At 62.9% G+C, this 27,692-nt stretch overlaps 2 protein-coding genes across 2 annotated transcripts; one reads left to right on the plus strand and one right to left on the minus strand.

Moving 5' to 3' along the window:
• Positions 1-4,171: 4,171 nt before the first annotated feature.
• On the minus strand, positions 4,172-9,271 carry CNN2 (calponin 2; the record flags this gene model as incomplete). The annotated part of the gene is made up of 7 exons (XM_084276236.1): positions 4,172-4,628; positions 4,706-4,852; positions 5,117-5,233; positions 5,411-5,548; positions 5,648-5,714; positions 6,042-6,163; positions 9,209-9,271. The coding sequence occupies 7 exons, from the start codon at positions 9,269-9,271 to the stop codon at positions 4,362-4,364; spliced, it is 921 nt and encodes a 306-aa protein (XP_084132362.1). The 3' UTR covers positions 4,172-4,361.
• A 1,533-nt stretch (positions 9,272-10,804) lies between these two features.
• Positions 10,805-26,961, plus strand: ARHGAP45 (Rho GTPase activating protein 45; the record flags this gene model as incomplete). Its single annotated transcript, XM_084276462.1, has 23 exons — positions 10,805-10,894; positions 13,024-13,354; positions 14,814-14,957; positions 16,141-16,225; positions 16,680-16,752; positions 17,214-17,292; positions 17,652-17,789; positions 18,025-18,089; positions 18,540-18,650; positions 19,183-19,263; positions 19,470-19,649; positions 19,861-19,998; positions 20,211-20,401; positions 20,690-20,844; positions 21,228-21,305; positions 21,849-21,950; positions 22,163-22,326; positions 22,908-23,096; positions 23,460-23,597; positions 25,015-25,253; positions 25,538-25,799; positions 26,274-26,376; positions 26,520-26,961. The coding sequence occupies 23 exons, from the start codon at positions 10,805-10,807 to the stop codon at positions 26,915-26,917; spliced, it is 3,534 nt and encodes a 1,177-aa protein (XP_084132588.1). The 3' UTR covers positions 26,918-26,961.
• Between the last annotated feature and the right edge of the window lie 731 nt (positions 26,962-27,692).

Consider the following 27,692-nt stretch of genomic DNA (forward strand, 5'->3'; position numbering starts at 1 on the left):
ACCGCAGCACTTCGCCCCGGCCCGCCGATCCCTCCCTACGCGCGGCCGCGGGCAGCCGGAACTACTTCTTAAAGGGACCGCGGGCTCCAGCCGCCTGCGGGGCCGGGGACAGCGGCCGGAGACAGGCGCCGCACACGGCGTCGTGGAGCAACTGCTGATTTCCTTCTATTCTGCTTCATTTACTTTATTTTCTTCTATTCTGCTTTATTTCCTTTATTATTGCCCCGTCCCGTCCCGGGGCTGCTCGGGGGTCGCCGCCCCCACCGGGTGCCTCGTCCCTTCCTGGGGCTGCTCGGGGGCCGCAGCCCCCACGGGGTGACCTGGCCCGTCCCGGGGCTGCTGGGGGGTCGCAGCCCCACCGGGTGCCCCGTCCCGTCCCGGGGCTGCTCGGGGGCCGCATCCCCCACGGGGTGACCCGTCCCGTCCCGGGGCTGCTCGGGGGTCGCATCCCCCACCGGGTGCCCTGTCCCGTCCCGAAGCCCCAGGAAGCTGCTGTGTCCAGCTGGGTTTCAGGGAGCAGGGGCTGTGTCAGGGAAGAGCCATGGGGCCAGGGGCACCCTCAGACCCCGGAGGAGCCATTAACCAAAACTGCCTCTTTCCTCTTCCATTACTGGCAGTCAGTAAGACTGCTTCCAAAACACTAAGCATCCAGCAACAGCTCCATACTCAAATGAGCCCAAACTGACAGGGCTTCCTGGCCTGAACCTCCCCACTAACACTGGGACTAGGCCTTTCCATGTCCAGGGAACTAAGTTTGCTTTCCTTCACTTTCAGGCACTACGACAGCCCAGCACCCAAATCACTGTGTGCCCAGCAACAGCTCCTCACCCAAAGGTGCCAGAACTGACACATGTTCCTGGCCTGAAACCATCCTAGGTTGCCCAACAGCAGCCCAACTAACACTGGGGCTCAGGGCTTTCCACATCAAGGGAACTAGCTCTACTTTAACTCCCTTTCAGGAATTACAAAGCCCATCATCCAAATCACTAAACAACCAGCAATATCTACCAGGACAAAGGAGCAAGCACTGAAAGATCTCTCTGGCCTGAAACCTCCCCAGATAGCCGGCCAGCAGCACCACTAACATTGGGCTTCAGGGCTTTACACGTCCAAGGAACTAAGATTCCTTTAAATCACTTCCAGGCACTAAGCCAGCTCACCATCCCAAACACTAAACACCCAACACCACCTCCCCAACCTAATGTGACAGCACAGAAAGATGTTCCTGGCCTGAAAGCTCCCTTGGTAGCCCACCAGCTGCCTCACTAACTGCTCGTGGCTTTTAATGGCCAGGGAACTAACTTTCCTTTCAATCACTTTCAGGGACAATGACAACCCACTGTCCAAATCACAAACCGATGGCAATAACACCCCAGGCAAAGGAGCCAGCACAACAGATGTTCCTGGACTGAAACCTTCCTCAGCAGCCCAGCAGCTGCCCCACTAACACTGGGACACAGGCTTTTCCATGTCCTAGGAACAGCTTCCTTTGCCATCACTTTCAAGCACCACGACAGCCCATGTTAAACATCCAGCCAAAGCTCCCCAAGCAAACGTGCACAGAAAGATGTTGCTGGCCTGAAAGCTCCCTTGGAAGCCTACCAGCAGCCCCAGTAACATTGGACTTGGGCCTTTTCACATCCAAGGAACTAACTTTCTTCCCATCACTTCCAGGCACTATGACAGCCAAATCCTAAACGCCCAGCAAGAGCTCCCAAGGAAAAAGAGCCATAAGGAAAGGATGTTCCTGGTCTGGAAACTCCCCTGCTAGCCCAGCTGTACCCCACCAGCACTGGAGCTCAGAGCTTTCCATGTCCAGGGAACTAACTTGGCATTACTTGACAATCCTCTGTGCAAATCGATAAAGGTCCAGGAATAGTTCTCAGACCAGAGCTGCCAGCACAGGAGGATGTTCCTGGCCTGAAACCTCTCCTGTTAGCCCACCAGATGCCGCTCGAACATTACAGCTCAGGGCTTTGAACTCCCAGGGAACTCACTTTGCGTTGCTCTAAGGCACTATGACGGATTAAAGCTGGATGAACTGTACCTGAGAACCAAGAACTCGTCGAACTGGAGACTAAGAGGTCCCACAGCTAATTGTTTTCTGTTTAGGACTAATAATTTAGTTACCTATTCATTTCATTTTCTCCTCCACAGCAGATTTTTTTCTCCACAGGGATTAATTATAGAACCTCCTCAGACAGAGTCATTAATTTCCCTCTGCTAAGACGGTAACTATTTCAATAGTGTGTTCAGGATGAGTTGTCTAAAGGACAATTGTAGCTACGAGTGAGGCATAGGAGACCCACAGGGAATGGGAGGCTTTGAGGGGGGGTTAGGGTATGTTTGGGAGGGGTTGAGGGGCTGGGGGTGTTTGGACATGGTTTGGGGGGGCTTGGGCCATGCCCATGGGGTGGGGGCCCGCCCATAAACACACCACCCCCCATAAACACACCAACCCTGGGAGGGGGGGGAAGGACCAGTCACTGTCCCTAAGCCCCGCCCACTGAGCACAGACCACCCCCCCTTACTAAGCCCCACCCATTGGGTCCCCTAAGGCCCGACCCCTTCACAACCCCCACCCACAGGGTCCCTAAGCCCCACCCACTGGGTTCCTACGGCCACGCCCCTCCTCAAGCCCCACCCACTGTCCCACAACCCACGCCCCTTTGGTACCCAAAGCCCCACCCCTTGGTGGTGGGGTTCATTGGGTTGCCCAAGTCCCACTGCCTTGGTCCTCAAAGCCCCACCCATCCTCAAAGCCCCACCCATTGGGTCCCCAAGCCCCACCCCTCCCCAAAGCCACGCCCAGGGGGTTCCCCTGCTATGCCCCCTCCCCTCTCTAAGCCCCACCCCCGCATCCCCAACCCCCACCCCTGGCTCCCAAGCCCTGCCCCTCCCTCAAGCCTCACCCACTGGGTTCCTCTGCCCTCATCCCCAGCACCTCAAGCCCCGCCTCCTGGGACAAGCCCCACCCCCACTTAGGCCACACCCGGTTCCCAAGCCCCGCCCCATGTCCTAGGCCACGCCCCCTTAAACCCTTCCAGGGGCTTAAGTCCCTCTCCCCCAGCCCCACCTCACCCACCCTGTGCTTGAGCGAGCGCAGCTCTCTGAGAGGCGAAGTTTCACCCCAAAATGTGGGGCCTGCCTGGTCAGAGCTCCTGCGGGCACAGCCATGGGGCTGTGAGCCCAGGGCCGCTGCTGGGACACACTCAGATGAGGGTCCTGCAGGTCCCTCGGCCGCGCTGGGTGCAAAGCTGCATCCCAGGACCCACCAGCATCGTCAGGCTGTGGCTGCACCACGTGAACCGCAGCGCCCAGCTCTGCCCTGCACCCCAGCAAGAGCCAACACAGCCTGGGGACCAGCATGTGGTGACACCGTTAACCCCAGGGCCAGTTCCCAGCTCCCGCTCGGCTCCCTGGGGATACGTGATGGCTCAGCCCCACGGCGTGCAGCCTCCCACCCCACGGCTGAGGTGCTCCGGGGTCCTGCCCAGCTCTGTGTCAGCTCCCAAACCCCCCAAGTATGGGGGGGACCTGGCCTAAGCCTCAGCACAAGGCACCAGCACCAGAAACCAGCTCCTGCTTAAGTTAAAAAGTTGGGTTTAAAAAACAAGCTTTTCAATACAATCTGCATTAAAAACCCTGCACAAGGTGAAGCAGCCGCTGGGCACAGCAAGGGGCTGTGCTGTGCATCAGCAGCACCCCCAGCAGCTCCCCACACTGGTGCAGGATGCGGCCATGGGAGTGAACCTTGGCTCCAGCGCCCAGGCGATGGGAGCACCGCGGCTGGTGGAGCTGCCCCCGGGTGTGCCGGCTCCCAGCTCGGTGCTGTGGCCACAGACCGCAGCCTCCAAAACTTGGTCCCTACAAGTTCTGCACAAGAGACAGACAGACAGACAGACAGACAGACAGACAGACAGACAGACTCACACAATCCCCCTCCCCAGCCGAGGCTCCACAGCTCCTCTGTGGTGTTAAGAAGAGGCACCGGTGGCCACATCACAGGGGTGGCACAGTGGGAAAGCATCTTCTCGGCTGTAGGAGCAGAGACACCGTCTGCTCCTCAGCGCTGGAGCATCAGCCGCTGTCCCGCTGCGAAGGCCGGCGCAGCGCTGGGGCTTGGGGATGCTGGGGGGGCTGCAGGAAAAAGGCTGGGGGGCTCTTGTCTAGAAATGGGCTCTTTATTTCCTCCTTCAGAAAAATAGATTCATTCCAACATTTAAAAAAAAAAACCAAAACCAAACCCCAAATAAACAAAAAAAGTTTAAAAAGAGGGAATGATGGAAGTAGACTGGAATGGTGCTGGCAGCATGGTCTGTTCATGAGATGGGTGTGAGACGGGCTGGGTGACATCCCGCTCAGTAGCTCTCCTCTTCCTCGCGGTAGTAGTGGTACCCTGAGGGGTCCCCGCTCTGGTCGCAGGCAGCGTTGGCCACCTCGCCCTGGCTGCCCTGTGGGCAGTACTTGGGGTCGTAGATCTGGCGGCCCAAACCAAAGACCTGGCCACTCTGGTTGGCCCCTTGGTTGGAGCCCATCTGCAGCGACATGGAGGAGTTGTCGCACTTCTCCGTCCCCGTCTTGGCGTCGTAGATGTGTCTCCTGGTGCCGGGAGCTGTCATGCCCACCTGGAGAGACAGGATGGAGCAGGGCTCAGCCACAGTCCCCACTGCCATCCCTCCCTCCCACGGCCACGGTGGCTCACCTGGCTGGCACACTTGTTGGTGCCCATCTGGAGGCTGATGGTGGAGTGGTCCATGGGCGCCAGGATCTGGTTCTTGGGGTCGTAGAGGTGCCTCCTGGTGCCGTAGGCCGTCATGCCGGACTGGCTGGCACACTTATTGGTGCCCATCTGACAAGGGGGTCGTCCAGTGAGGGACGAGTGCTGCCTCACATGTGCCCCTTCTCCTCCCACCCCATCCCTCCACGGCCCCATGGGACTCCGGGCTCCCAGCCATCAAGTGCCAGGCACGGAGCTGAGATGGCACCAGATCCTGAGGACACCTGAGGTGCTGTGAGCCTCAGGTTCCCCCAGCCCCACTTGGATCTGTGACAGCGGGCTGGGTAAAACTGGGGCCCACTCAGCCAGCACCCCCAGCCCTCAGGGCCAGCTCACCTGCAGCCCAATCACGCACTGCCCAGCCTTCATCTTGGCCTCATCAAAGTTCCTCTGCTGCTTCTCCGAGTACTTCACCCCGATGTCCACGCCGCTCTGCATGCCCTTCGTCTTGGCCTGCCAGGGAAGGCTGGTGAGGAAGGGTTGGGGGGTCCCAGACCTCTCCCCCTCTCCCTGGGCAGTGGGGAGCTGTGGAGGCCCACGGGCACCACCCCAAGCTGGGGGTCTTCCCAGCCGGTGGGGCTGTGCCCCCTCCCAAACAGCCACGGCAGGTTGTGGTGCCGGTGTGCTCACCATGCCCGCCAGTGCCAGCAGCGACACCTGCACTTGTGTCATGTTCCCGCTCTCAAAGAGGTCGTTGGCTTCGAAGAGGTCAACAGGGTTCATGCCATAGCTGGCCATGGCCTTGATGAAGTTGGAGAGGTTCTCGAGCTGGGGGTGGAGGGGACAGGGGTGAGACCCCAGTAGGTGGGAGCGGAAGGGCAGGGATGGAGCTGGGGCTCTGCAGCAGCCAGAGCTGCCTGCGCCTACCTGGTGCCAGTTCTGAGCTGAGCGGTTGATCTTCCTCACCGCATTGGGCTGCAGCTTGTTCATCAGCCTGGAGGGAGCAGGGGGAGCAGGGGCTGTGGTGGGAGCACAGGACCCTTTGGGAAGGTCCAGCCCAGGTCACCCCCCTGCAAGCATGAGGCAATCCCTCTACCACCCCCGAGGTCCCTGGTGGTCCCCAGGGCTCCCCCCAAACACAGGCACTTTGGGGATGACTCGGGCCAGGCAGCACCACAGAGGAAGCCTCTGTTTGCTATCAGCTGGTGGATCCCAGAAGTGGATCCCCCACCCTTCCCACGGCAAGGATGGGCAGGGGTCCCCTGGAGCATCCCCATCCGAACGGAGCAGGGCGCTGCCGGGCGAGCACGGCGGGACTCACTCGCAGAGGATCACCCCGTCCTTCAGCCCCTTCTGGAAATCGGCCCCAATCTGCTGCCCCGTGACGCTCTCGATCCACGTCCGCAGCTCAGCTTCCTTCTGTGGGTCATACTTCTGGGCGAGCTGGGAGGGGACAGCGAGGGGCAGCTCAGGGATGGCCTGCAGGCACCCCGAACCCCTCATGGAGGGGCAGCTGCCCCCACCCCAGGCACAGACCTGCAGCCTTGTCCTGGGCACACACCTGGGGAGACTTCAGGATGCCAGCAGTACCTGCCTGCTCCCCAACCTCTGCAGGGAAGTGGGGTGCACTCCACAGCCCAGCTGCTTCCCAGCCCCAGAAAGCTGGGGGGGGGGCACACGTGCACAGCAGGCCAGGCAGGTGCTGTGGGATATTTGTTCAGCCCCCAGCGCAGGAACCCCCCCTGGGGGCTGTGGGTGGCAAGAGCCGCTGTCGGGACGGAAGCCACAGTGTGACCCCATCACGGGGGGAGGACACCCCCCACCTCCACTTCCCACATCCCCACCCGTTGGCTGGTTTAACCCGTCTGTATGTACAGTCCTGGGAGTGGGAGCAGCTGGGCTGCCCTTGTCTGCATCCCTGCCTGCATCCCTGTCTGTATCCCTGCCCACGTCCCTGCCTGTGCCCCTCGCAAGGGAATAGGGCCAGGACCACAAGCACGGTGCTGCCATCAGACCCCGTGCTGGCATGGCCAGTGGCTTCTGAATCCTTTGAGGGGGATAAGGAGGAGCTGCCCAGGGTGGGGGAGGAAGAATCTCCCCCCGCGAGGACTCTTCCTCCCTCTTTCAGGGGGAAAACTGCCCCAATGACAACCCCACCCCCATGTCTGCAGGAACCTGGTCCCAAGGAGTCCCATCCACTAAACCCTCCCCTCCGTCCACTAAACTCTCCCCTCTGGCGGGGCCGAAAGCGCGGCCGCAGATTCCTTGGTCACCACGACTATGCCAGGAATGCGGATGCTTCCTCCCAAATGGAGACCAGCTGCCCGGGCCGGCATCACCGGCAGCATCGCCTTGGCCCCGGCCCGTGAGGGGAGGGCAAGGTACAAGGTACCCCGGCCTGGGGTGGGAAGGAGGGGGCTGCACGGGAAGAGCCTGTGAGCCCCACGTGCCACCATGACCCCAGCCCAGCCCCAGGACCAGGACGGCTGCAAGGAAGCCACTGACCTCTCATATGTCCTGTCCCATCCCGTCCCATCACATCCCATCCTGTCCCATCACATCCCATCCTGGTCCTGGTCCACACTGGGGTTGTGAGTCCCCAGGGATCCCAATCACCAGGAGACCCCAGCATGGGACCAGTCCAATCCCGCTGCCCAGTGCAGAGACGCCAACCCCACAGCCCCAGCCCGGAGGGGATGCCGGGACAGGCCAGCCGAGCAGAGTCACTGTCACAGCACCACGCGCGTGTCCCGGACGGGGAATCCCAGTGCCCTACCAGCTGATTTACTGGTGCGTAGGCAGCCAGTGCTGGTTCCTGCTCCCACCCCACAGCTGGGGTATCTCAGGGCACAGGACAGGGCAGAGGGGACCAGCCCCAAAGCAGACCCCCCCCCTATCCCAGTCTGCTAGGGTGGAGAGTGCCACTGGTTTAACTGGTTCCCAGTCGGTGATGTCAGCCTCCAGCAGGCACACTGGGGCAGTTAGACTGGCTTAAGTCTTGCTGAATCAAGCTGAAGCACCTGCGAGCAGGCAGTGGCAAGGCCCCAGCGCATGTCCACCCTCTCAGCACTGGTGCAGCCCAGCCCAGAAGCAAGCAGGGACCCGTCTCCGCTCCAGGATGAAACGCAATCTCCCTGCAAGGCCAGGCAAGGAGATCCTGCCCCAGCTGTGGCCACCACATGCCCACAGTGATGCAGGCAGCACCCAGCCGCAGCCCGGCAGCTCCCATGTCCCCAGGCAGGGTGAAGCCACATAAGGCCGACTGCCCTGGGGACAGGGGTGGCCACAGCTCCAGCTCTGCCCGCCTGGAGCCAGCCATGGCCAGCACCACAGCTGCAGTCTGTCCCACTGCCTCAGGTGCCAGAGGTCCCTGGAGCCCAGCCTGGACCACAACCCTGGGCTGCGCAGGGAGCATGGCCAAGGAAAGGGGTTTCTGCGTCCCCCAGCTCCTCCCCAGCCTATCAGGACCCCTGTGCCCATGGTGCCAGAGCCCCCACCACAGCAGTGGAGCCCCCAGCATGGAGCCCAGAGAAGACAGGGATGACGGCACCTGGAGACGTGGGGTGTGGACGGGCATCCAGTGCTGCTCTCCAGCACCTCAGCCCCCTCCTCAGTGCTTCAGTCGAGGGGAGATTTCACCTGCCTGGTGCTGGATGGGAGGGCAGCTGCCTGCACCCTGCAAGCACCTCAGCTCCTTCCTCGGGGTGCAAACAGCCCATCCGGAGGCACTGGTTCCCCTTTCCCCTTCCAGTCCAACAGAGGCAGCGACTCTACAGGAGAGCATCTCGGGTGCACAAGGACTGAGCAATGAGGGTGCCCCGGGTGCACCCAGCTGGGGCCCTGGCTGCGAGGTGTGGGTCAGGGGCTGTCTCTGCCTGTGCTCTGCCAGGGCCACCAGCATCATCCCCAGTGAGAGCCATGGGGCCCCGGCCGGGCTGGAGCATCCCGTGGGGAAGCAGAGGAGCTGTGGGGAGCAGCAGCTAAAGGTGTCAAAGCCACAGGGGGAGTGCCGAGGGCCATTGCCCCCAGCCCCGCAGCAGACCGGAACGGTGTCCCGGGGTTTGGGGGGCGTGACAGTGGCCACTGCCCAGGCCTGGACAGGGCTGGGGGAGGCAGCCAGTCACTGGGACACTTCCCAGGCCGGGTCCCCCAAGACATCCCCCCGGGACCCTGCAGGCACAGCCAGGGCACCCCGATACCAGAAGTCCAGCCCCGGCATCCCCCCCTCAGTGCCCCCTGCACACCAGGACCCCACCCCCGGGGCTTCACTCGCCGCCCCCGGTAGCACCCGGCCCCCACCCTCCAGCTCCACGTGCGCACCGGGACTCGGCGGCTCTTCAGGAGACTCCGGGATACAACGGGACCCCCAGGCGGCACCGGGATGCCCGGCTCTCCAGGGCCCCCGGGAGCACCGGGACCCGCCCCGCCCCGTGCCCTCCGTACCCCTCCTTCCCCGCCCGGAGGCCCCTGTCCCGAGGGGGAACTCACCCGGTTCTTGACCTCGGCGGAGAGGCCGTAGGACGGGCCCTTGTTGAACTGGGTGCTGCTCATGGCGGGGAGCGGGGGCGCGGAGCCGGCACCGGAGCGGGGAACGGGGAGCGGCGGGGCCGGGAGGGGCCGGGCGGGGCGTGGGGCGGGGGGGGGTGGTGGGGAGGGAGCCGGGGCCGGGCTCGGCCCCCCCGCGCTGATTGGACGGGTCCGAAATGCCCAAATAAGGGCAGGAGCGGCCGGATCGCGGGGTGTGGGGGTGGGTTCTGCACCCCGACACCGCGACCTGGAGAGACACACCGGGGGGGGGTGGGGGGGGCACCGGGGGCTGGAGCCGTCCCGTGCGCGCGTGGGCGCAGCTCGGCACGCGGACACCACCCCCCCCCCCCCACGCACGAGCACGCACAGGCACGCGCACCCCCCGACCCACGGCACGTCACACCCCCCAGCTCACTCCCCCCCCCCAAAACCCCGTGCACCCCCCCAGCATCTACAACCCCCCCCACCCCCCCCCACTCACCCCCAACTCACCCACCCCCCCCTTCGCACCCTCTCCGCACCCCTCCACGCAGCATCCCCACACGCCCACTCACCGCCCCACACACATCCCCGACCCCCACAGACCCCCTCCGCACCCCCCACGCACACATCTCCCACCCCCAGCCCCCCCCACCCGCGCCCTCGCCCCGCTCCCGCCCCACAGCCGGCAGATGGCCCTCGAGAGGCGGCCCCGCGGGGTCGAGGGGTGTGTGTGGGGTGTCTCCGTCCATCCCTCCCTCCCCCCGGCCGCCCCACGAGGGCCGGCAGCCGCCCCGAGCAGCCCGGTGGGCAGCGACCGGGGGTCCCCGAGCTGCGGGAGCGGCACCTCGGGGCGTGGGGAATGCGTCCTGTCCCTCCCCCAGGGTTTATCTACCCCTTCCCTGGGTGCTGCCGGGGGTGAACAAACGGCTGAGGTGTTGCGTAGTGTCACGGGTGGGTGGGTGAGTCATGGGTGGGGGCCGAGGGTGTGCAGAGGCTGCGGGGTGGAGGGGGCTGGGGCAGGGCCGTGACCCCCTGGGTGGGGGGGCGGGATGCAGCTGGGGTCAGTGAGCCCATGGTGGGATCAGCGCTGGGAGCATCCCACAAGTGGGAGCATGGAGCCCCACATCCCCCTCACCTCCCTGGACTGACAGACACCCCAACGAGGGCTTGGGGTCCCCTGGGGCTCAGCCCCAGTCCTGCACTGTGGGGTTCTCTGCCCCCACCCCAAACCCCTTGGTATACCCAATCCCCCTGCGAGCAGCTGCCAAGAGCCCACCACCCCGAGCACACAGCTGGGGGTGGGCCCCAGCCCCCCGAGAAGCAGCTGGGGTCCCCCTTCCCCCCATGGCCTCGCGCCCTGAGTGAGCATTTGGCTTTTCCTGTTTCAGGTTTGCTGGTGAAGCTGATGAGGAAATAAGGCGGCGTCACACGCGCCTGCTGACACTTAGCCCCGAATGTGGCTGGTGTGCTGGAGAGCACGGTGAGGGCAGCCAGGCATCGCGCCCGTGTCCCAGCCAGGGCTGCCAAGGGTAGGGGGCTCGGCCACCCCCCCTCCCACCCCCAACCCCAGCAACCATGTTCTCCCGGAAGAAGCGGGAGCTGATGAAAACCCCCTCCATCTCCAAGAAGACCCGAGCAGGAAGCCCCGTCCCACAGACCCTGCCGGTGAGTGTCCCGTGTTCCCTGCTGGGGTGGGGGCTGTGGGGGCCGTGGGAGCCTTGGGGGCCATAGGGGACGTGGGGGCTGTGGGGTCACTGTGCTCACAGAGTTGCTGGGAAGACCCATGGGGTGGGAAAGGGAGATCTGGGCATGGCCAGCGGTCTGCAAGGAGGAGGAGGGAGCAGAGGAAGGACTCTGCTCACTGGGCCTGGGGGTGGATTTTGCCCCAGATGAAGGGGATGGAGCAGCTGCCTGGGGAGGAGAGAAGGTGAGCGGGACTAGAGGGGAAATGGGCAAAGGGTGGGGGAGCCCGGTGTTGGAGGCTACAGCCAGAGGTTTGAGGGGGGCAGGGAAACCCCCAAACTACCTGGGGGACAGAGGTGGGAGGAATTCCCAGGCTTGGGTGGCCCCAGTGCCATGGCTCTGCCATGTATTTATTTACTGGCCCCCCCCCCCTTCCCCCCCGTGCCGAAGGGGATCAGGAGGAAGCGCCTCGCCTCCACAGCGCTGGCTGGGGCCACACTGCGCACCCCAGCACTGCCCGCCCCGCGCCTGCGCTGCGCCCATGCCCCAGCCCGCAGCGCATGGGGCAAGACGGGGTTGGCAAGACGGAGCCTATGGGGCCCCAAAACCCACCCGCCGCTCCTTAATAAGGGGCATCCCCTGTCCCCATCCCAATCCCCCTCCCCACCCTCCTCCCCATCTGCCCGGGAGAGGGGCCTATGGGTGGCGGACGGAGGGATGCTGGGCCGGGCGGCTGGGAGGAAGAGCTACAGCCCCTACTCGGTGGGGCGCCGCAGGATGGGCAAAGCCCACTCGCCCACTGGCTCCCTGGACTCGCTGCCCCACGCGCCCGTGTGGCTGACGGTACGGGGCAGGGGGAAGGGGGGGGGGGCAATGTATGGGGACTGGTTTTCCAGAGCTGGGTTAGCCCTAGCTGTTTGTGGGGGGGGAGGGGTGTGTGTGGGGGGGTGGTGCTGTGGGCAGCCCCGTGGTGGTCCTACCAACCACCCCAGGTCCTACCAATCACCCACAGCAGCCTCGTGCTCCGGCCGGGTCTCTCCCAAGGGGATGGTGTATGGTGTTTGGCTCGTTAGCATTAAATCTGGCTTCCGGCCCCACTGAAGTGGCAGCACTGAGCCACCAGCACCTGGCTGGGGGTACTGAGACCTTGCAGGCTCATGTCACACCTGGGCGGCTGAGGGGAAGGGCTGGAGGGTGGCCACAGGCCCCCTCCCTGAGCTGCGAGGACCCTCGCTGGGAGTGTGGCCCCTGCATGGCACACAGTCCTGGAAGGTGCCAGTGCCAGCCCCTCCCTCCAGGCTATTTCACCCCAGAGATGGGGGTGCCTCCATCTCTAAAATATCTGACATGTCTCCAGAGAGTGGCCTGGGAGGTGCCCCTGTCCCTGCCCCCATCCTGCCAGGGTGGGGGGCATGCCCAACCCGGGCCTGGGACAGGCTGAAAAGAGGAAGGGATGCACAGGGCCAGATCCTGCTGGTGCTTGTGTGTGTGCCAGGGTCCCCCAGGCCCTGGGGATGGGGAGCTCCAGCACAGTGGGTGCTGGTGGAGACAAGGCAGGGTCACCTACACACTCAGTGTGTGTGCACCCCACGGGACAAGCCGGAACCCATGAGTGCTGGCAAGACCACAGCTGATGCTGTGCCGTCCCCCCGATGCTGTGCTGGGGCTGGTTAATCTGCCACGAGCCTCAGGTGATGCCAGCTGCTGGGGGTGCTGCCTGTGGTGCGGCACTGGAGGGACAGCGAGCACCCAAGTCTGCCAGCTTGCACCCAAGTCTGCCAGCTTGGTTGCAGGGCCACTGTCTCTGACCTGTGGAACAGCCTCAAGTCCATCCCCACCAGCACCCCCAACCCCTCAAGGGCTGGGAATGCCAGGGAGGGCTACACCTCATCCCCATGCTGCAGCTGGGCTGGATCCTCAGGCTCTGCTGGGGTACAGACCTAGGGAAACTGAGGCACAGCACAGCTACCAGTCCCTCAGACAAGAGCCTGTCCCTCTAGGCTGGTGGCATGGGAGGTCTCAGGGTGCTGCCCTCTCCCTGCTCAAGCTGGGGTCCCCCCCACCATCCCCATGGTGCCAGCTGTGCTCTCACACTTGTCCCTGCTCCCCAGGACCTCTCCCGGAAGGATTGTCTGGAGACCCCCAGCTCCGGCCTGGGGGAGCTGCCCTCTGCCAGCTGCAAGCTCAGCACCAGCCCCAGCACTGTGGGCACCCTCAAGCGCCCCACCAGCCTCAGCCGCCATGCCAGTGCTGCCGGCTTCCCCCTCACCCCGGGGGGTCCCAGGGCCGTGCCCAAGGGCCACAAGACCCCTGCATCCTACAGCCCCATGGATGGCGGGGAGAGCCCCTTCATGGACAAGGAGGACATTGACCAGTTGCTGACAGACGTGTCCCGCTTCGCCGACGCCCTGAACAACCTGCGGGAAGTGGTGCTGCACGACGGTGAGTGCCGGCATCACCCCTGCAGCTCCAGATCACCCACCACTCTGGGGCCAGCACTGGAGCATCCTCTCCCTGGGGACACACCAGACCAGTGGGTGAGGGTCTCTGCCCTGAGCGGCAGGGGACCGGGACCCCAGGGGGCTGCACAGAACTGCGGGCAGAGGGTGGTGGGTGGCTGCTGGGAGCTCAGAGCCAGGATAACCCAGCTTCCTGCCTGCGAGCTATTTTCATCCGCCTGCTTTCCTGTTTACAGCGCAGCGGTGCCAGCTGCCTGCCAGGGCCCCCAGAGCCCCACTGGGCACCGGCTCAGCCCCCTGGCACAGCCTGAGTGGGATAGTCAGTGGGATGAAGCCAATGCCCTGGTGTGGTGGGCTGTAGAGCCACGGGTGGGCATCTCTGCCCGAGAGGCGAAGGAACCGCGGTGATCTCGTGGTGGGGCTGCGGGGAGGGGGGTCACATGATGCCGTGTTTTTCAGCACTGGCTTTGCAAACACGTTGACACATCCCCACTTGCCGTGAAAAACAGCAGCACCCAGCCCGGGGTAGCGGTGCCGATGGCGCCAGGGGCTGGATCCACGGTGGGGATGCAGCTGGGGCGGGTGCTGCTGGGCTAGGGAGCGATGCCTCCGTGTCCCTGCGAAGGTTTGGTGTTGCAGGGCAGAGGGGAAACAGCTCTGAGCCGGATGGTGACCGTGCTGGTGTTGTCTCTGCTTGTGGTCCGTGGTTATTGCTGGGCCAGGTCTGGGACAGCCAGGACAGTGCTGTCCCCAAGGCAGGCGGGGAGAGGTCGGGGCTGCACCAGGGCTGGCCTGCAGTCACAGCTTTGAGAGTCTGTTTCTAGAGTCCGTTTCGCCTCTGCACCCATCCAGGCTCATTCCCAACCCCATTGCCAGCCCTGTTCCCAGTCCCATTCCTAGCCCCAGCCCTGGCACCGAGCTGGCAGAGAGTTGGGCTGGACCCCTGGGCTGGCAGCCGGAGCCCAGGGAGGGGATGGTGCCCAGGGATGGAGCCCATAGGATGCGACGAGCCCGGCTGGATGGGGCATGGAGGCAGGACAGACCTGCCACGTCCCTGCCGGCGGCTGGGAGTGCCCATCCGGCTCGGAGGAAGGGAAGGAAGTGAGGAGGAAATTCCCAGACCGCTTTCAAGGGAAAAAGTTACTGCTGAGGAAAAATATGCCTACAAGGTCAGGCTGCTCCAGGTCCACTGTGATAGCGGGCAGGGGCTGTGCCAGCGGGTTCAGCCGTGCTGGGGATGGGAATGGAGAGCTGGGAGATGCTGGACAAGCGGGATGTGGCCGTGCCAGTCCCAGGGAGCCCTGAAGCCAAGGGGATGGGCTGCACAGTCTGGCAGGACCCTGCCTGGGGCATGACTGGCAGGTGGTAGACCAGAGGTTCTGAGGGCAGGGATGTGGGACAGGGACCCGGGGCAGCCTTTAAGTCCCCCCCTTCTCTTACAGATGCCAATGAAAACCGGCGCCCACTGGCACACGAGTGCCTGGGCGAAACCCTGCGCATCCAGCGCCAGATCATCAACAAGTACCCGCTGCTCAACACCCTGGAGACCCTGACGGCCACCGGGACCCTCATCTCCAAAGTCAAGGGTGAGACAACGGGGCTGGGAGTCCTGTCCCACTTCCCTCCTGCCCCATGCTGGGACACGTGGGGTGCAGGGAGCCCATGGTGGGGCTGCGGGGAGCTGAGCTGCCCCACAGGTGGCTGGAGAGGGCGAAAGCATGGCTGGGCTGCTCGCTGCGTCCCAGATTTAAGAGTGATGTAGAGTCAGAAATGACAGAGCCCAGATCCTGCCCTGGGGGGGTTTCCAAACACAGCCGCAGGAAAAACATGGAAATAATCGGATCCTGGTCCCGGCAGCACCTCGTGTTTATGAGAGTGGGGTCTGTGGAGCCCAGATCCTGGCCAGGACACCACCCCCGCCTGCAGTGACAGCAGCAGGAGGGGGATGAGTGCGCTAACCGCAGCGAGCACAACATTTTGCGTCACCGTGCTGCTTCCTGGACACGGAGCGGCAGCGAGGGACAGGAAACCTGGTGGCATGTGGCAGGAGGTCTGCTGCAGGGGAGTCTGCGCTGCTGGGAGTTCAGATTGCCCATCTCCCTGGGCAGATCGCAGCCCGGGGGGGGGGGATCTGCCTGCTGGCCCCCACCCTAAAGGCACCGCATCTGCCCAGAAGCCCAGGCAGCTGGCTAGCTTCCCTTGGCCCAGGCTCCTCTGGGTGCTGGCTGTGCTGGTTCCCAGTGCCACCAGCTGCTCCACTTTCAGCTGTGGCAAGAGCTGTCCTGGAAGAAGCCATCCTGCCTCGGAGCAGAGGGCTCTGGAGCTGCTGTCAGACCCAGGTCCCCAGGCAGTAGGTCCCCAGGACACCAGGTCCCCAGGTCTCCAGGACCCCAGGTTCTTAGGCAGCAGGTCCCCAGGACACCACATCCCCAGGTCCCCAGACAGCATGTCCCCAGGCAGCAGGACCCCAGGTCCCCAGGCAGCAGCCCTTTTCCAGGAGGCTGGGGTAACAGGAGAGAAGAGAAACATGGGTCAAGTGATGCTGGCAGGGAAGTCAGTCCTGGGAGAAACAGGGCACAGAGATGCTGCTGCGCTAAAGCCCATTATCCGCAGGGATGATCCTGTTCTCCCACTGCTCCCCTCAACCCAACCCGGCACCAGACCCTGACCCCTTCGGCAGGGCTGGGACTGGCAGGAGTCGGCAGGTCCTTGTGCCTGAGATAGGGACAAGTGCTTGAGGTGACAGCCTCTGTGTGTCCTCATTTCCAGGTTTCCATTACGAATCCAGCAATGAGACAAACAAGTGGGAGTTTGAGAAGGCTGTGGAGGCCATCGCCGTGTCCTTCAGCAGCACGTAAGGGGCTTTTGGCCAGCTGCTCCCTGGAGAAGGTCCCTGATGGACCCCATTGCCCCTGCCAGACCAGCCATATCTCACCCCTCACCCCGCCCCCTCGCCCACACACAGCCCCACACGCAGCAGCTGGTTTTAGGGGGTTGGTTTGGGGGCTGGAGAGACCCCTGAGAGGAGAACAGACTCACTCCTGTTGCTCACACCAGCCAGCCCTCCAGCATTGAGGAGGAACCCCAAAGCCATCCATCTCCCAGCCCCTCCTCAGTGCTGAGCCAAGCTCTGCTCCTCCACCAGAATTACCAGGACCCCACTGTGTGGAGCTGGGCTCATCCCCAGTATTGCATCCCTGGTCCTCACCCGGTCCCTCGGATGTGGGTTGGGTGCTGCTGGGTGGCGGTCCTGCTTGTCACTGCCCACCACCCTTTGCTGAGCCCCAGCCGTGTTCCTCCCATCACAGAGTGTCCGAGTTCCTCATGGGGGAGGCAGACAGCAGCACCATCCTCTCCATCCCGCCCAGCGACCAGAACCAGGTGAGTGATGCCCGTGCCACGGTGGGCATGATGCTGCCAGGGAGCTCAGGCCTGGCTCGGGAAGTGGCTGAGCACCCAGCTGCAGGCGTGGGATTCCCAGCTCACCTCCCAGCCCAGAGAAGCTTTGGTCCTGTCCTCACTACTGTCCCAGGGGTGGGCGGGTGGGGAAAACCACCCAGCAGCTCAACCCAAGGGGAAGGTGGTTGGGGAAGGGATGGAGCATCCCTGCCAACAGAGGCAGGATGCAGGGCTTCAGCTCTGGCTCTGCTTGGAGCAAGGTATTTCCCAGCAACATTCCCATTACCTGATGGCAATCCTGCAGGGCTGGGCACAGCAGATCTCCAGCAACAGCAGAAGGGCTCTGGCAGCCCCGGGCTCTGCCTCCCCTCCACCAGCCTGTCCCGCCAACTATCCCTCTTCCTCCAGTCTGATCCATCCTTTTCCTTTCCCAATTCCCACAGACTGTGGAGAGCCTCTATGGTGGGATCCCCGGGCCCGGAGGAGACGGCATGTCATCGGGCACAGAGAGCTGTGACACAGGTGAGCCCTTGGGCTTGCTGCAGGGTCCTGGGTCGTGCGGTCCATGGCTGAGCAGGGGGGATGGCATGAACCAGCATCTTCCCCATCCCCATGGCCACTGTGGTGCCGAGCAGCACTGCCAGCAGAGCTGCTGCTGGCACCAGGTGCTGGTGTCTGCACGATGCCAGCACAGGCACCCAGAGGGTTGCACTGAAAGCTCATGGAGCTTGCAGGGCTGAGCCAGAGGTGACCTGTTCCCGTGCTCCTGGGAATTCAGAGGCCTTTGAAGGAGCGGGTGGGTGAGCATGGCCACAGCAGCGCTTCCAGCATCTCTCTCCTCTTTCTCCCTGGCCTTCCCCCCTGCCCCATCCCATCCCAAGGCCGTCCTCCTGCCGAGGAAGTGGATGTGATGCTGCAGCGCTGCGAGGGGGGGGTGGATGCTGCCCTCCAGTACGCCAAAAACATCTCCAAGTACATGAAGGACCTCATTGGATACCTGGAGAAAAGGACCACGCTGGGTGAGATGGGGATGGTGGCGGGTGGGTGCTCTCTGGAGCGGGGCTTAGCCCCTTGCAGCACCACCCAAACTGGCCAAGGTCCTCTACAAACAGCCAGGCTGTGGGAGCCAGACCTTGTGAGGACAGTCGTGGGCTTTGCACCTCAAGTTGCCCATTTGTTTTCTGAAAGGAGCCCAAATCTGTGGGGAAATCCTCAGGTCTCACATTTCTTCTCACTTCTGACTCTTTCTTCCAGAGATGGAGTTTGCCAAAGGGCTTCAGAAGATGGCCCACAGCTGCAAGCAGACCATTAGTCAGGAGGTGGGTCCTCGTGTCCCTAAAGCCACCCGTTTTCCAGGCTCCTGGGCTGTCTCAGGAGCCCTGGCCCTGGAGAGCTTCAGTGAGCCAGTGCAGTTCTCCAGGCTGTGCTTGGCAAGCACATGCAGCCGAACCCAAAGTGTAACACCCAGACCCTGCAGAACCTCCTCCATCCATAGCCACAGCTTCTGCCCAGCTGTACTGGGCGTGCAGCTGGCAGAGGTGTCCCTCAAGCCCCACTCCCCAGCCCAGGCACTGGGCAGGCAGCACCACAGCCCCCTCTGAGCAGTCTCTTGGCAGCCTGTGACCACACTGTCTTGGTCCAGGATGGGATGCTGCCAAACCAGCCATGCCCAGCCTCATTCTTCTATCCCCGATCACAGCACCAGAGGGTGGTTCACCTCTGGCTCCTGCTGCTGGGGCTCAGGGGCACCATATTTTCTCCTTCCTCAGACCAACATGCCCTTCCTTTCCATCTACCTGCTGGCACTGGAGCAGGACATGGACCACGGGACGTCGGTTCTGCAGGCAGCCAACACCCTGCAGCACCAGACCTTCCTCCAGGTGAGGGGCTTCCCCCTGTGGGGAGGCAGCGAAGGGGCTGGTGGTCTCCTCACCCACCCACTGCAGGCAGCTCGTGCAGAAGCTGGAGTCTGGTTGCTGCTCGGCTCAGCCGCCGGCATCCCCTGGCTCCACTCTGGCCTCGGCGGACAGATGAGTGCAAGTTGCTGGGGCGTCACTGGGTCCATCGAGGGGTTAGATACATGGTTAGGAGAAAGCCCCCAAGCCACCACCTCCATTTCCCCCCCAGCCTCTCTGCATTCCCCCAATGCTAGGGAGAGCCGCTCCCTGGAACCCTTGGCCAGGGAGGGGACTGATGTCCCATCAGTGCCAAGGGTTAGCTTGATCCAGTGAGGGAACAGGCTGTATGCACCTCCCAGGCTGGAGGTCTCTGCCCACAACACAAACCCTCCCTGTGAGGGAGCCCAGATGTGCTGGGGATGATAACACCTGCCACGGGGAAGCCTCTGGCAAAGGGAAGCACGGCCGTGCCTGGCTCACACCACCTTGGGGCTGTTTCTCCCTCCCGCTTCAGCCGCTGATGGTGAGACGCCTCGAACACGAAAAGCGGAGGAAGGAGATCAAGGAGCAGTGGCACCGGGCCCAGAGGAAGCTGGTGAGCTCACGGTGCAGCCGGGGCTGTGCTCCCCAAACCCAGCATCCCCGTGCCACGTACCCCTCTGAGGATGTTGAGCACCTATCCCCTCTCCGGTAGCGTTGGGTGCTTTGTCTCAGGGGGCACCCTGGGAGAGCTTGGAGGAGCTCACAACCCCCCCACCCCAGAGTTCAGCCCTCACCCTGGGTGTCTGCTCTCATTGGCAGCAAGAGGCAGAGGTGAACCTGCGCAAGGCCAAGCAGATATACATGCAGCGCAGCGAGGAGCACGACAAGGCCAAGTACATGGCAGTGAAAGCCGAGGAAGAGCAGCAGAACACGGCCAGCAGCATCACCACCAAAACCCTGGAGAAGAAGAGGCGGCTGGAGGAGGAAGCCAAGAACAAGGTGGGAACACGTTGGCTCTCTGGCTGAGCATCTACCCTGCTCGCTGCCCTAACGCAGCAGCAGCCCACTCCCCCCCCCACCCCGGGGTGAAATGGACTGGTGTGGGTTCCCTGCGGATCTGGCACGGCACTGGGATGCCTGGAGGAAGAGTGTGAGCACAGAGAGCTGCTCTCCTTAACCTGCACCGGGCTCTTGCTCTCCCCGCTCGCAGGCAGAAGAGGCGATGGCCACGTACCGCACCTGCGTGGCGGATGCCAATACCCAGAAGCAGGAGCTGGAGGACACCAAGGTGAATTCCTTGAGGCAGATCCACGAATTGATCAAACAGAGCGACCAGACCATCAAGTCGGTGAGTAGGGTTTGTGTGGGATGGCTGCACAGCCTTCAGCAGGGGTTCAGGGCTGCCCCTTGCTCCCCCCATCCCTCCCAGCAGCCCCAGTCTGGCTGCTGCTGGGGCAGAGCTCTGGCTGGAGGCAGAGCTCCCTTCGCTCCCTCGTACCCCACGCCCCGAGGTGGCTGCACAGCTCACGTTGGGGTTCCTCCACGTTGTCTTTTTTTTAGGCCACCATCTCCTTCTACCAGATCATGCACATGCAGACAGCTCCACTGCCTGTCAACTTCCAGACGCTGTGTGAGAGCAGCAAGCTCTACGACCCCGGGCAGCAGTACGCCTCCCACGTCAAGCAGCTCCAGCGAGGAGACGAGCCCGACATCCAGTACGACTTCGAGCCCTACGTGTCACACAACGCCTGGTAGGAAAGGAGGAGGGGGGATCATTCCTGGCTTGTGCTTATCCCCCCCCCCCACCTCCCCACCCTGCACTGGCACAGCGTGCTCTTGGGTACCCCCAGGTAGCTCCTGCGGGGATGGCTGGGCTGGGAATTGCTCCAGTATCCTCTCTGAGTGGTGAGGTGGCTTGGTGGTGTTTAAGGGAGGGCTGTAAACCCTGGGGCAGGAAGGCAGCAGCCATGGATAAGTTGTTCAGTTGTTCTTTCTCACCCACCTGGACATTCCCTTTTCCCCTCCGTCCTGCCCGCCAGGTCCCCCTTCACCCGCGCACGGAAAGGCAGCTTCAATGCCAACGACTTCTCCACAAGTGGGGGCTCCGATGGGCTGCCCAAGGATGCAGCTGTCTCTGAGGGAGGGGCAGGAGCCAAGGAGCAGCAGAGCGGGGCTGCGGCGGCCGAGCGGAGAGGTGAGCCCGGAGCAGAGGGGACCCTCTGCATCGCCATCCCCCGGTGGGGAGCAAAGCGGGACCACCATGGTGCCAAGGGGGGGCTTCTCTTTGCTGCAGAGGGACAGGCTGGAAGCTTTGCAAGCTGAATTTCCCAAAGGATGCAAAATCAGCTTCTGCTGTAGCTGCCCAGTGGCGCCTTACAACTCGTTGCCCATCTTCCTGTCCCTTCTTTCCCTTGGCTGGGTGGTTACAGAAGGCATCACACCCCTGCAGCCCCTCTGCCAGGATGGCAGCAGGAAACCAAGCAGCTTCCTTCAGTAGCTCGGTGTCCCCCAGAGCCCAGGCTGTCCTGCAGTGTTGGCAGGACACAGTCTCAGCTGGGCTGTCTGTGTTCTTGGCAGGTGGGAGAGGACACCAGGTCCATAAGTCCTGGCCAACCTCCATGACTGAAGGTGACGGCAGCCTGGACTCAAACGCAGGTAGAGACAGAAAACAGCCCAGGGCAGGCAGGGCTTCCCCTTCCAGGGCAACCTAAACCCAGAGCATCGGTTAGGCAGGACCTGCCACTTCCCCTTTTCATCTGCCTTGTAACACCACCATGTTGTAAATAACTGCTCCAGTCCCCATCTCTGACAGGCTGGGTGGGGTGGGATGGGGTGGGAAGGGATGGCGGGGATGGGATGGGAAGGGATGGGATGGGATGGGATGGGATGGGATGGGATGGGATGGGATGGGATGGGATGGGTGAGCTGAGGGGGTGGGGTGGGAAGGGAAGGGAAGGATGGGCTGAGGGGGTGGGATGAGATGAGAAGGGATGGGAAGAGGGACCACTGAAGCTTTAGACTACACTGGCTGCAGCCTGCACATCCCTGACAGATCCCAATTTCTCGTTTTCTGAGCTCCCCCAGCAGCTCAAGGCACGTGGCTGCTTGCTGTGGGAGCCAGCCACGAGCATCAGAGCACACTCAAAAGAGAAACAGCTTTGCCAGGACCTCACTGCCACATGGGTTGTCTTTTGACAGGTGAATTCAGCCAAAAACTCCAGCAGCTGTCTTCCAATGGCACCATGTCATCCAACGAAGAGCTGGAGGAGAAGGATGAGAGTGCCACCCCCTTTGAGCAGAGTATGTGGCAGTGCAGGGGGGGGGTGGGAGGGATGAGGGGGAACAGATGGGCGGGGGGCTGCACGCTTCAGCATACAGGTTACCCACTGAAAGACCTGGCACATCCCCCTGCCTATCCGCTCCGTGACACGACCCCGCTGCTCGGGCTTGGCTTGGCCTGAGGTCCACAGGAGCCAGCACACAGCTGGGCTTCCTTCCTTCTGTCCTCCCAGGCATCAACGGGATCAGCCCGGAGATGGCGGCTCCGACCGGGCCCTTCCGAAACATCGGCTTGTCCAAGGCTGCCCAGACTCACCGGCTGAGGAAGCTCCGCACCCCTTCCAAGTGTCGGGAGTGCAACAGCTACGTTTACTTCCAGGGAGCAGAGTGCGAGGAGGTAAGGCTGGGAGCAGTGGGAAGAGCGGGTGGGATGAGGTGGGATGTGAGCTGAGGGCCTCACCTCCACCTGCCCATGGACCAGCCCTCGGATGAGCCGCCCGCTCCGCAGCGGGTTCTGGGGGCACACGCGTGGTCGAAGCCGCGGGCGGCACCGTGGCCAGGAGGTCCCAGTTCCCTGGGGAAGCACGGTGCCAGCATGAGCTCCGGGGCAGGATGTCCTTCACCCAGCTCTAACTGGTGTTTACAACACATTCCCAGTTGCTGCTGCTTCCTTCCCCCCCCCCCCCCCCCAGTTCTGGGACTGGCTCGTGCCCCGTCGTGGCTCAGGGTCCATCCCTCTTGTGCTGGGGCTGAGGAGGGCTTGTCCCCACTCCTGTGCTGCGCAGGAGATGTGATCCCCAGGGACTTGCTCAAAAGCTCAGAAGATCTGCCTCCTGCTGCTTTGGGGAGGGCTCCACACACTTGGCATTGGTCTTGCCAAGACAGGCTTTTCTCCTGTCCTGCTCAACGAGCTCCTCATCCTGAACGTGATGCCTGGGACACCAACCACCCCCACACACACCTCCCTGTATCTTCCAGTGCTACCTGGCCTGCCACAAGAAGTGTCTGGAAACCTTGGCCATCCAGTGTGGGCACAAGAAACTCCAAGGGAAGCTGCAGCTTTTCGGGCAAGACTTCACAAAGGCTTCCCAGAGCAGCTCTGATGGCATCCCCTTCATCATCAGGAAGTGCATTTCTGAGATTGAGAAGCGGGCGCTGAAAACCAAGGTGACGCACTCTCTGTTCCCCCTTCTTCAGCTGAGATGGCTCAGCTGCCTCCTCCCAAACCGCTCTTCTGCCTTGGTGGGGAACCCAGCCCAGCCCTTTTCCAGTTTACTGGAGGTGGAAAGTCCCGGGTGGTGCCTTGGCACCGGCAGCCCAAACGCTGTCCTCACAGCCTCACTTCTCTTGCCCCCTCTTTCCTACCAAAGAGGAGTCATGGGAACGTCTCAGCTGGATGGGGATGTCCCAAAACGACTTCTGAGAAGCATCTCCCCTCCAGGAGGAGAGGGTGGGACCTCGAAGCTCACCACCACCTCATCCAAACGGGAAGAGAAACACCTCTCCTCACTCTGCTTTTCTCTTCCACAGGGCATCTACCGAGTTAACGGTGTCAAAACCCGCGTGGAGAAGCTTTGCCAGGCCTTTGAGAACGGGAAGGAGCTGGTGGAGCTGTCCCAGGCCTCCCCACATGACATCAGCAACGTCTTGAAGCTCTACCTGAGACAGGTCAGGGCTGGCGATACCTTCTGCGGGGAGGAACAGGGGAGAGAGGGTTGGGAACTACCTGACATCAAGCCTGGCTTCAGCGAGCCAGGTGGGAGCAGTCCCAGGGCTCATTAACCGTGGCAACATGGGTACCAGGGTGCCCCCCATCACCACCTGCGTGCGTGGGGAACCCTCACCCTACTCCCCGTCTGAGCCCTCACACAGCTCCCCCCCTGCTGCTGCCACCACGGCATTCATATCCCCAGAAAAATAACGTGCAGAGCAACCCAACAGCCCTCCCCCACCACTGCCACCCCCCCCTTGGCCCCTGCGATTGGGGAACCGGGCGTGCAGAAAGGGAAGTGCTCCCACAAAGGTCGCTGCTGGCGGCAGAGCCGGCGCTGAGCTCACGTCTCCCCGAGCAGGGCTGTCCCCTCGGGTCCCGCTGCGGTGGGTTGATGGGTGCTGTGTGTGTGTGTCCCCCTCCCTCACAGCACCTCTCCACCGCTCCCTTCCCCCCCACCCCTCCCATCCCCCCAAGCAGACGCCGAAAGGCAAATCCGGAGCCCGGCCGGTGCCAACGGCATCACCCACATCCTCTGACAGCCCCACCGCAAGGCAGGAGGAGAGGAAGCAGCTCCTCCTTCGTGCTGAGGCCCTGCTGCTTAACTCCTTAGCGCTGCCTTTCTGGAGGGCTGGCACGGCTCTGGCTCTGCAGAAGGGCTCCCGGGAGCTCATGGGGTTCAGCTCAAGGACGGAGCCTTGTCCTGGGCCACTGCACAGGGAGAAGGGCTCAGACCTGCCTCTGCCATCTCTCTGGAGAGGAAAAGCAGAGAGGATGGGTTGGTATGGAGCCGTGACCCAAACGGATGGGTTTAAAGGCCCTGTGAGTGCTGGAGGGCACCCACACCTCTGAGAGAGGCAGCCCATCCCCAGACCTTCTGTTTAAGGCTCTGGAAAGGCCTCAGCCAAGCGGGGATCAGCGAAGGTTCTGCTCTGGCTGAACGCTCCTGCCTGGGCACAGCCCCATCGTCACTCAGGCTGTGCCGACGCCATCCTGCCCCCACCCCCACCAGAACCAGCCATCCCCATCCCCTTCCCTCCTGTCCCCTTCCCAGCCACCTCCCGCCTGTCCACCTCAGGTCAGGGCTTTTTGGGAGGGGGGGGGAGAAAGGGTCCCTTCACCCTGAGCCAGAGGCACCCATCAGCAGAGAGCACCCAGGTGTTAATTGGCTGGGAGTAACGAGCCCGGGTTCCACGCGTCAGGAGGTGGGTGAAGCAGCAGGACCTTTGGGTGGCATCTCTGCCAGCACTGGGCACGGCCCCTGGCCCTGGGTTTGCTCAGCTTAGCACCACAGGACAGGTGGTCCCAGGGCCCAGGGCTGGGGGTGGGGGGAGCACAGCTCCCCAGCACCCACCTCCCCATGTTCCCCTGCAGCTGCCGGAGCCCATAATGCCCTTCCGCATGTACAACGAGCTGATGGGGCTGGCCAAGGAGAGCTTGCAGGGCGACGAGGCCAAGGGCAAGAGCGGGAAAGGGGGCCCTGAGCTGGTGGACAAAGGGGCCGACACGGACAAGGTGGTGATGAACCTGGTGCTGAGGCTGAAGGAGCTGCTGAAGGAGCTGCCCTGCGAGAACATGGCCACCCTCCAGTACCTCCTGCAGCACCTGAGGAGGTAAGAAGGGCAGGGCTGGAGCTGGCACAGGTGCTGGGGCAGCTTCTCCAGGGGTGGGGAGGCAAGAACAGGCTCCCTGACGGACCCACGCTGGTGGTGGCGACAACCCAGCCCTTACCAGGAGCTGGGAGGTTGGTCCAGGGCGGCAGCTCCTCCTGTGCTGCTCATGAAACTCCTGTGTGCAGCGAGAGGGGGACCCGTGCTGCAGCCCAGCACCTTCCCGCCAGCCCTGCCTGTCTGCCCCTCCCACACGAGTCCATTCTCCTCCTCCTCCTCCTCCCCAGGATCGTGGAAGTGGAACAAGACAACAAGATGACCTCAGGCAACCTGGGCATCGTCTTCGGGCCAACGCTGATGCGCCCAAGACCCACGGACGCCACGATTTCCTTGTCCTCACTGGTTGATTACCCCCACCAAGCCCGCATCATCGAGGCATTGATCATCTTCTATTCCACCATCTTTGAGAACAAGGAGACCGCGGTGCTGGCCGACCCCAGCAAATACTCCACGGGCAGCGCGGAGGAGGCAGCCAGATGCTCCAACCCGGTAGGAGTCCCTGGGGATGGGAGGATCATTAGGGGATGCAGAGCCAGCCAAGGCAGCCACCTTGTGCTTGCAACCTGGAGGAGATAAGCTGGGATGGCCCCCAACCCCCCCTTGAATGGTGCCCTGGCGTTGTGTTTGGCTGTGCGGGTTGCGGCAGCAGCGTTCCCCATCCCTGCCGTGCCCTGTGATGGGCCAACCAACACTGCTGCCCTTTGCTTAGGACACTCACCTCGCTTCATCACATCCCTGTGTGCATCCCCACCCCTCCTCAGGAGTGATTTTATCCCCCAAAAGAACAGTCTGGGTGGGTGAGACGGGCGGGTGGCGGGAGGAGGGAGCTACCACATGGGGACAGAAGGATGGTGGTTCCGTGCTGGACACTTTCTGGAACCGCCTCTCAGGGAATGAGAGTTCTGTCCTCCTCCTCCTCCTCCTTCTCCTCCTCCTCCTCACTGCCTCACCTCTCCCTTCCAGGCCAAGCCAGGCTGCCAGCCCACAGCTCCCCCCGGCAGCGTCCCCTTCCTGGACCTGCCCCCGGAGAAGAGGAATTTGGATTACAGTGCCGACTCCTTGGTGGGTAAGTGAAAGAAAAGCACACGGTGGTGCAGGTCACGTCACAGGTGGTGAGAACACGAAGCCCTTCCCCTCTCCTGAAGACCACGTGTGTGCTGAGCACAGCCAAAGGCCAGAGCGTGGCACCGGGCTCCCTCTCTCCCACAGAGTCTGGTGACCGCTCCGTGGACTCCGACTCCGAGCTGGAGGACGGTGGGGAGCTGCCAACTGCCACAGGCCGGAGCCCACGCACCCACCTCACCAAACAGGAGAGCGAGACCAGCACGGACGAAGCTCAGTTCTGCGATGACGGGAGCGAAGGGCGCCGGAGCCGGAGCTGCAGCGCCGGCCAGTCGGATGCAGAGGGTGCTGCTCTCCCCTGCCGCAGCCCCACTGTGGAAGAGCAGAGCGATGCAGACGAATACCCCGAGAGCCGCCTTGCTGCTGCCAACAGGGACTATAACACAAACCAGTCCAACAACGTGCCCACGTCTGCCACTGGCCGGCATCTGGCAGCCGGGCGCTGGGCTGGCCGCGAGCAGCAGCAGCCCCCCCAGTTCATGTAAACCCACCAAACAGAAGTACTGTGCCCGCTGGGCTGGGGGGGTGAAGGGGCAACCCCCCCAGTTTCTGGGCTGTAGGGCCTCAGAGAGCTGTGAAGGGCTGGGGAGGGATGACACGGGGCTGTGCGCAGCTTGGGGGGCTTGGGGGTGGGGGTGGGTTGGTGTGTCAGCTGTGGACAAGTCCTTGCTGCTTCCTGGCTGGAGTTTTCACACAACCACCCCCCACCCTGAGCCTCTCGGCTCCAGGCAAGGAAATTCAGGTCAGTGTCTGAGACTTCTGGGAGCCATGACTCCATGTGGCAACCCCCAAAGCCGGGCAGAGCCTTCCCTGGCTGTTCCCAGGGCTGGGAAGGAGCAGTGGGCTGTGCTGAGCGTTGCAGCTCTGATCCTACAGCTGCTACCGCACAAACCAAGCGAGGAGGAGTCAGAGGAGCTCATCCTCCTCGCTGGCTGCGGCTGGAGGGGGGGCAAAGGCTGCCTGGAGGTGATGCAGCTGTGATTCCCCAACACCAGGGCACAGACCCAGCACAGACAGACAATGCTGAGCAGCACGTGCACAGGCTCTGCCCGGCATCACCGGGAAGGCTGAGGAGCACCGGCGGGAGGAGCAGGGGTCCGGTGTCGCCAGCTAAAAGCCACCCCCAGCATCCACCGGGCCCCACGAGGTGCGTGGGACGTTTATCACTGACTGTACCTGACACCCAGCGCTGAATTTGCTGCCTCAGCAGCTCCAGGTGACACAGGCCCCATCCAGCGATGGGCTCTGCCTGGCTCAGCC

Source organism: Gallinula chloropus (genome assembly GCF_964237585.1).
Source record: "Gallinula chloropus genome assembly, chromosome: 28".
NCBI lineage: Eukaryota > Metazoa > Chordata > Aves > Gruiformes > Rallidae > Gallinula > Gallinula chloropus.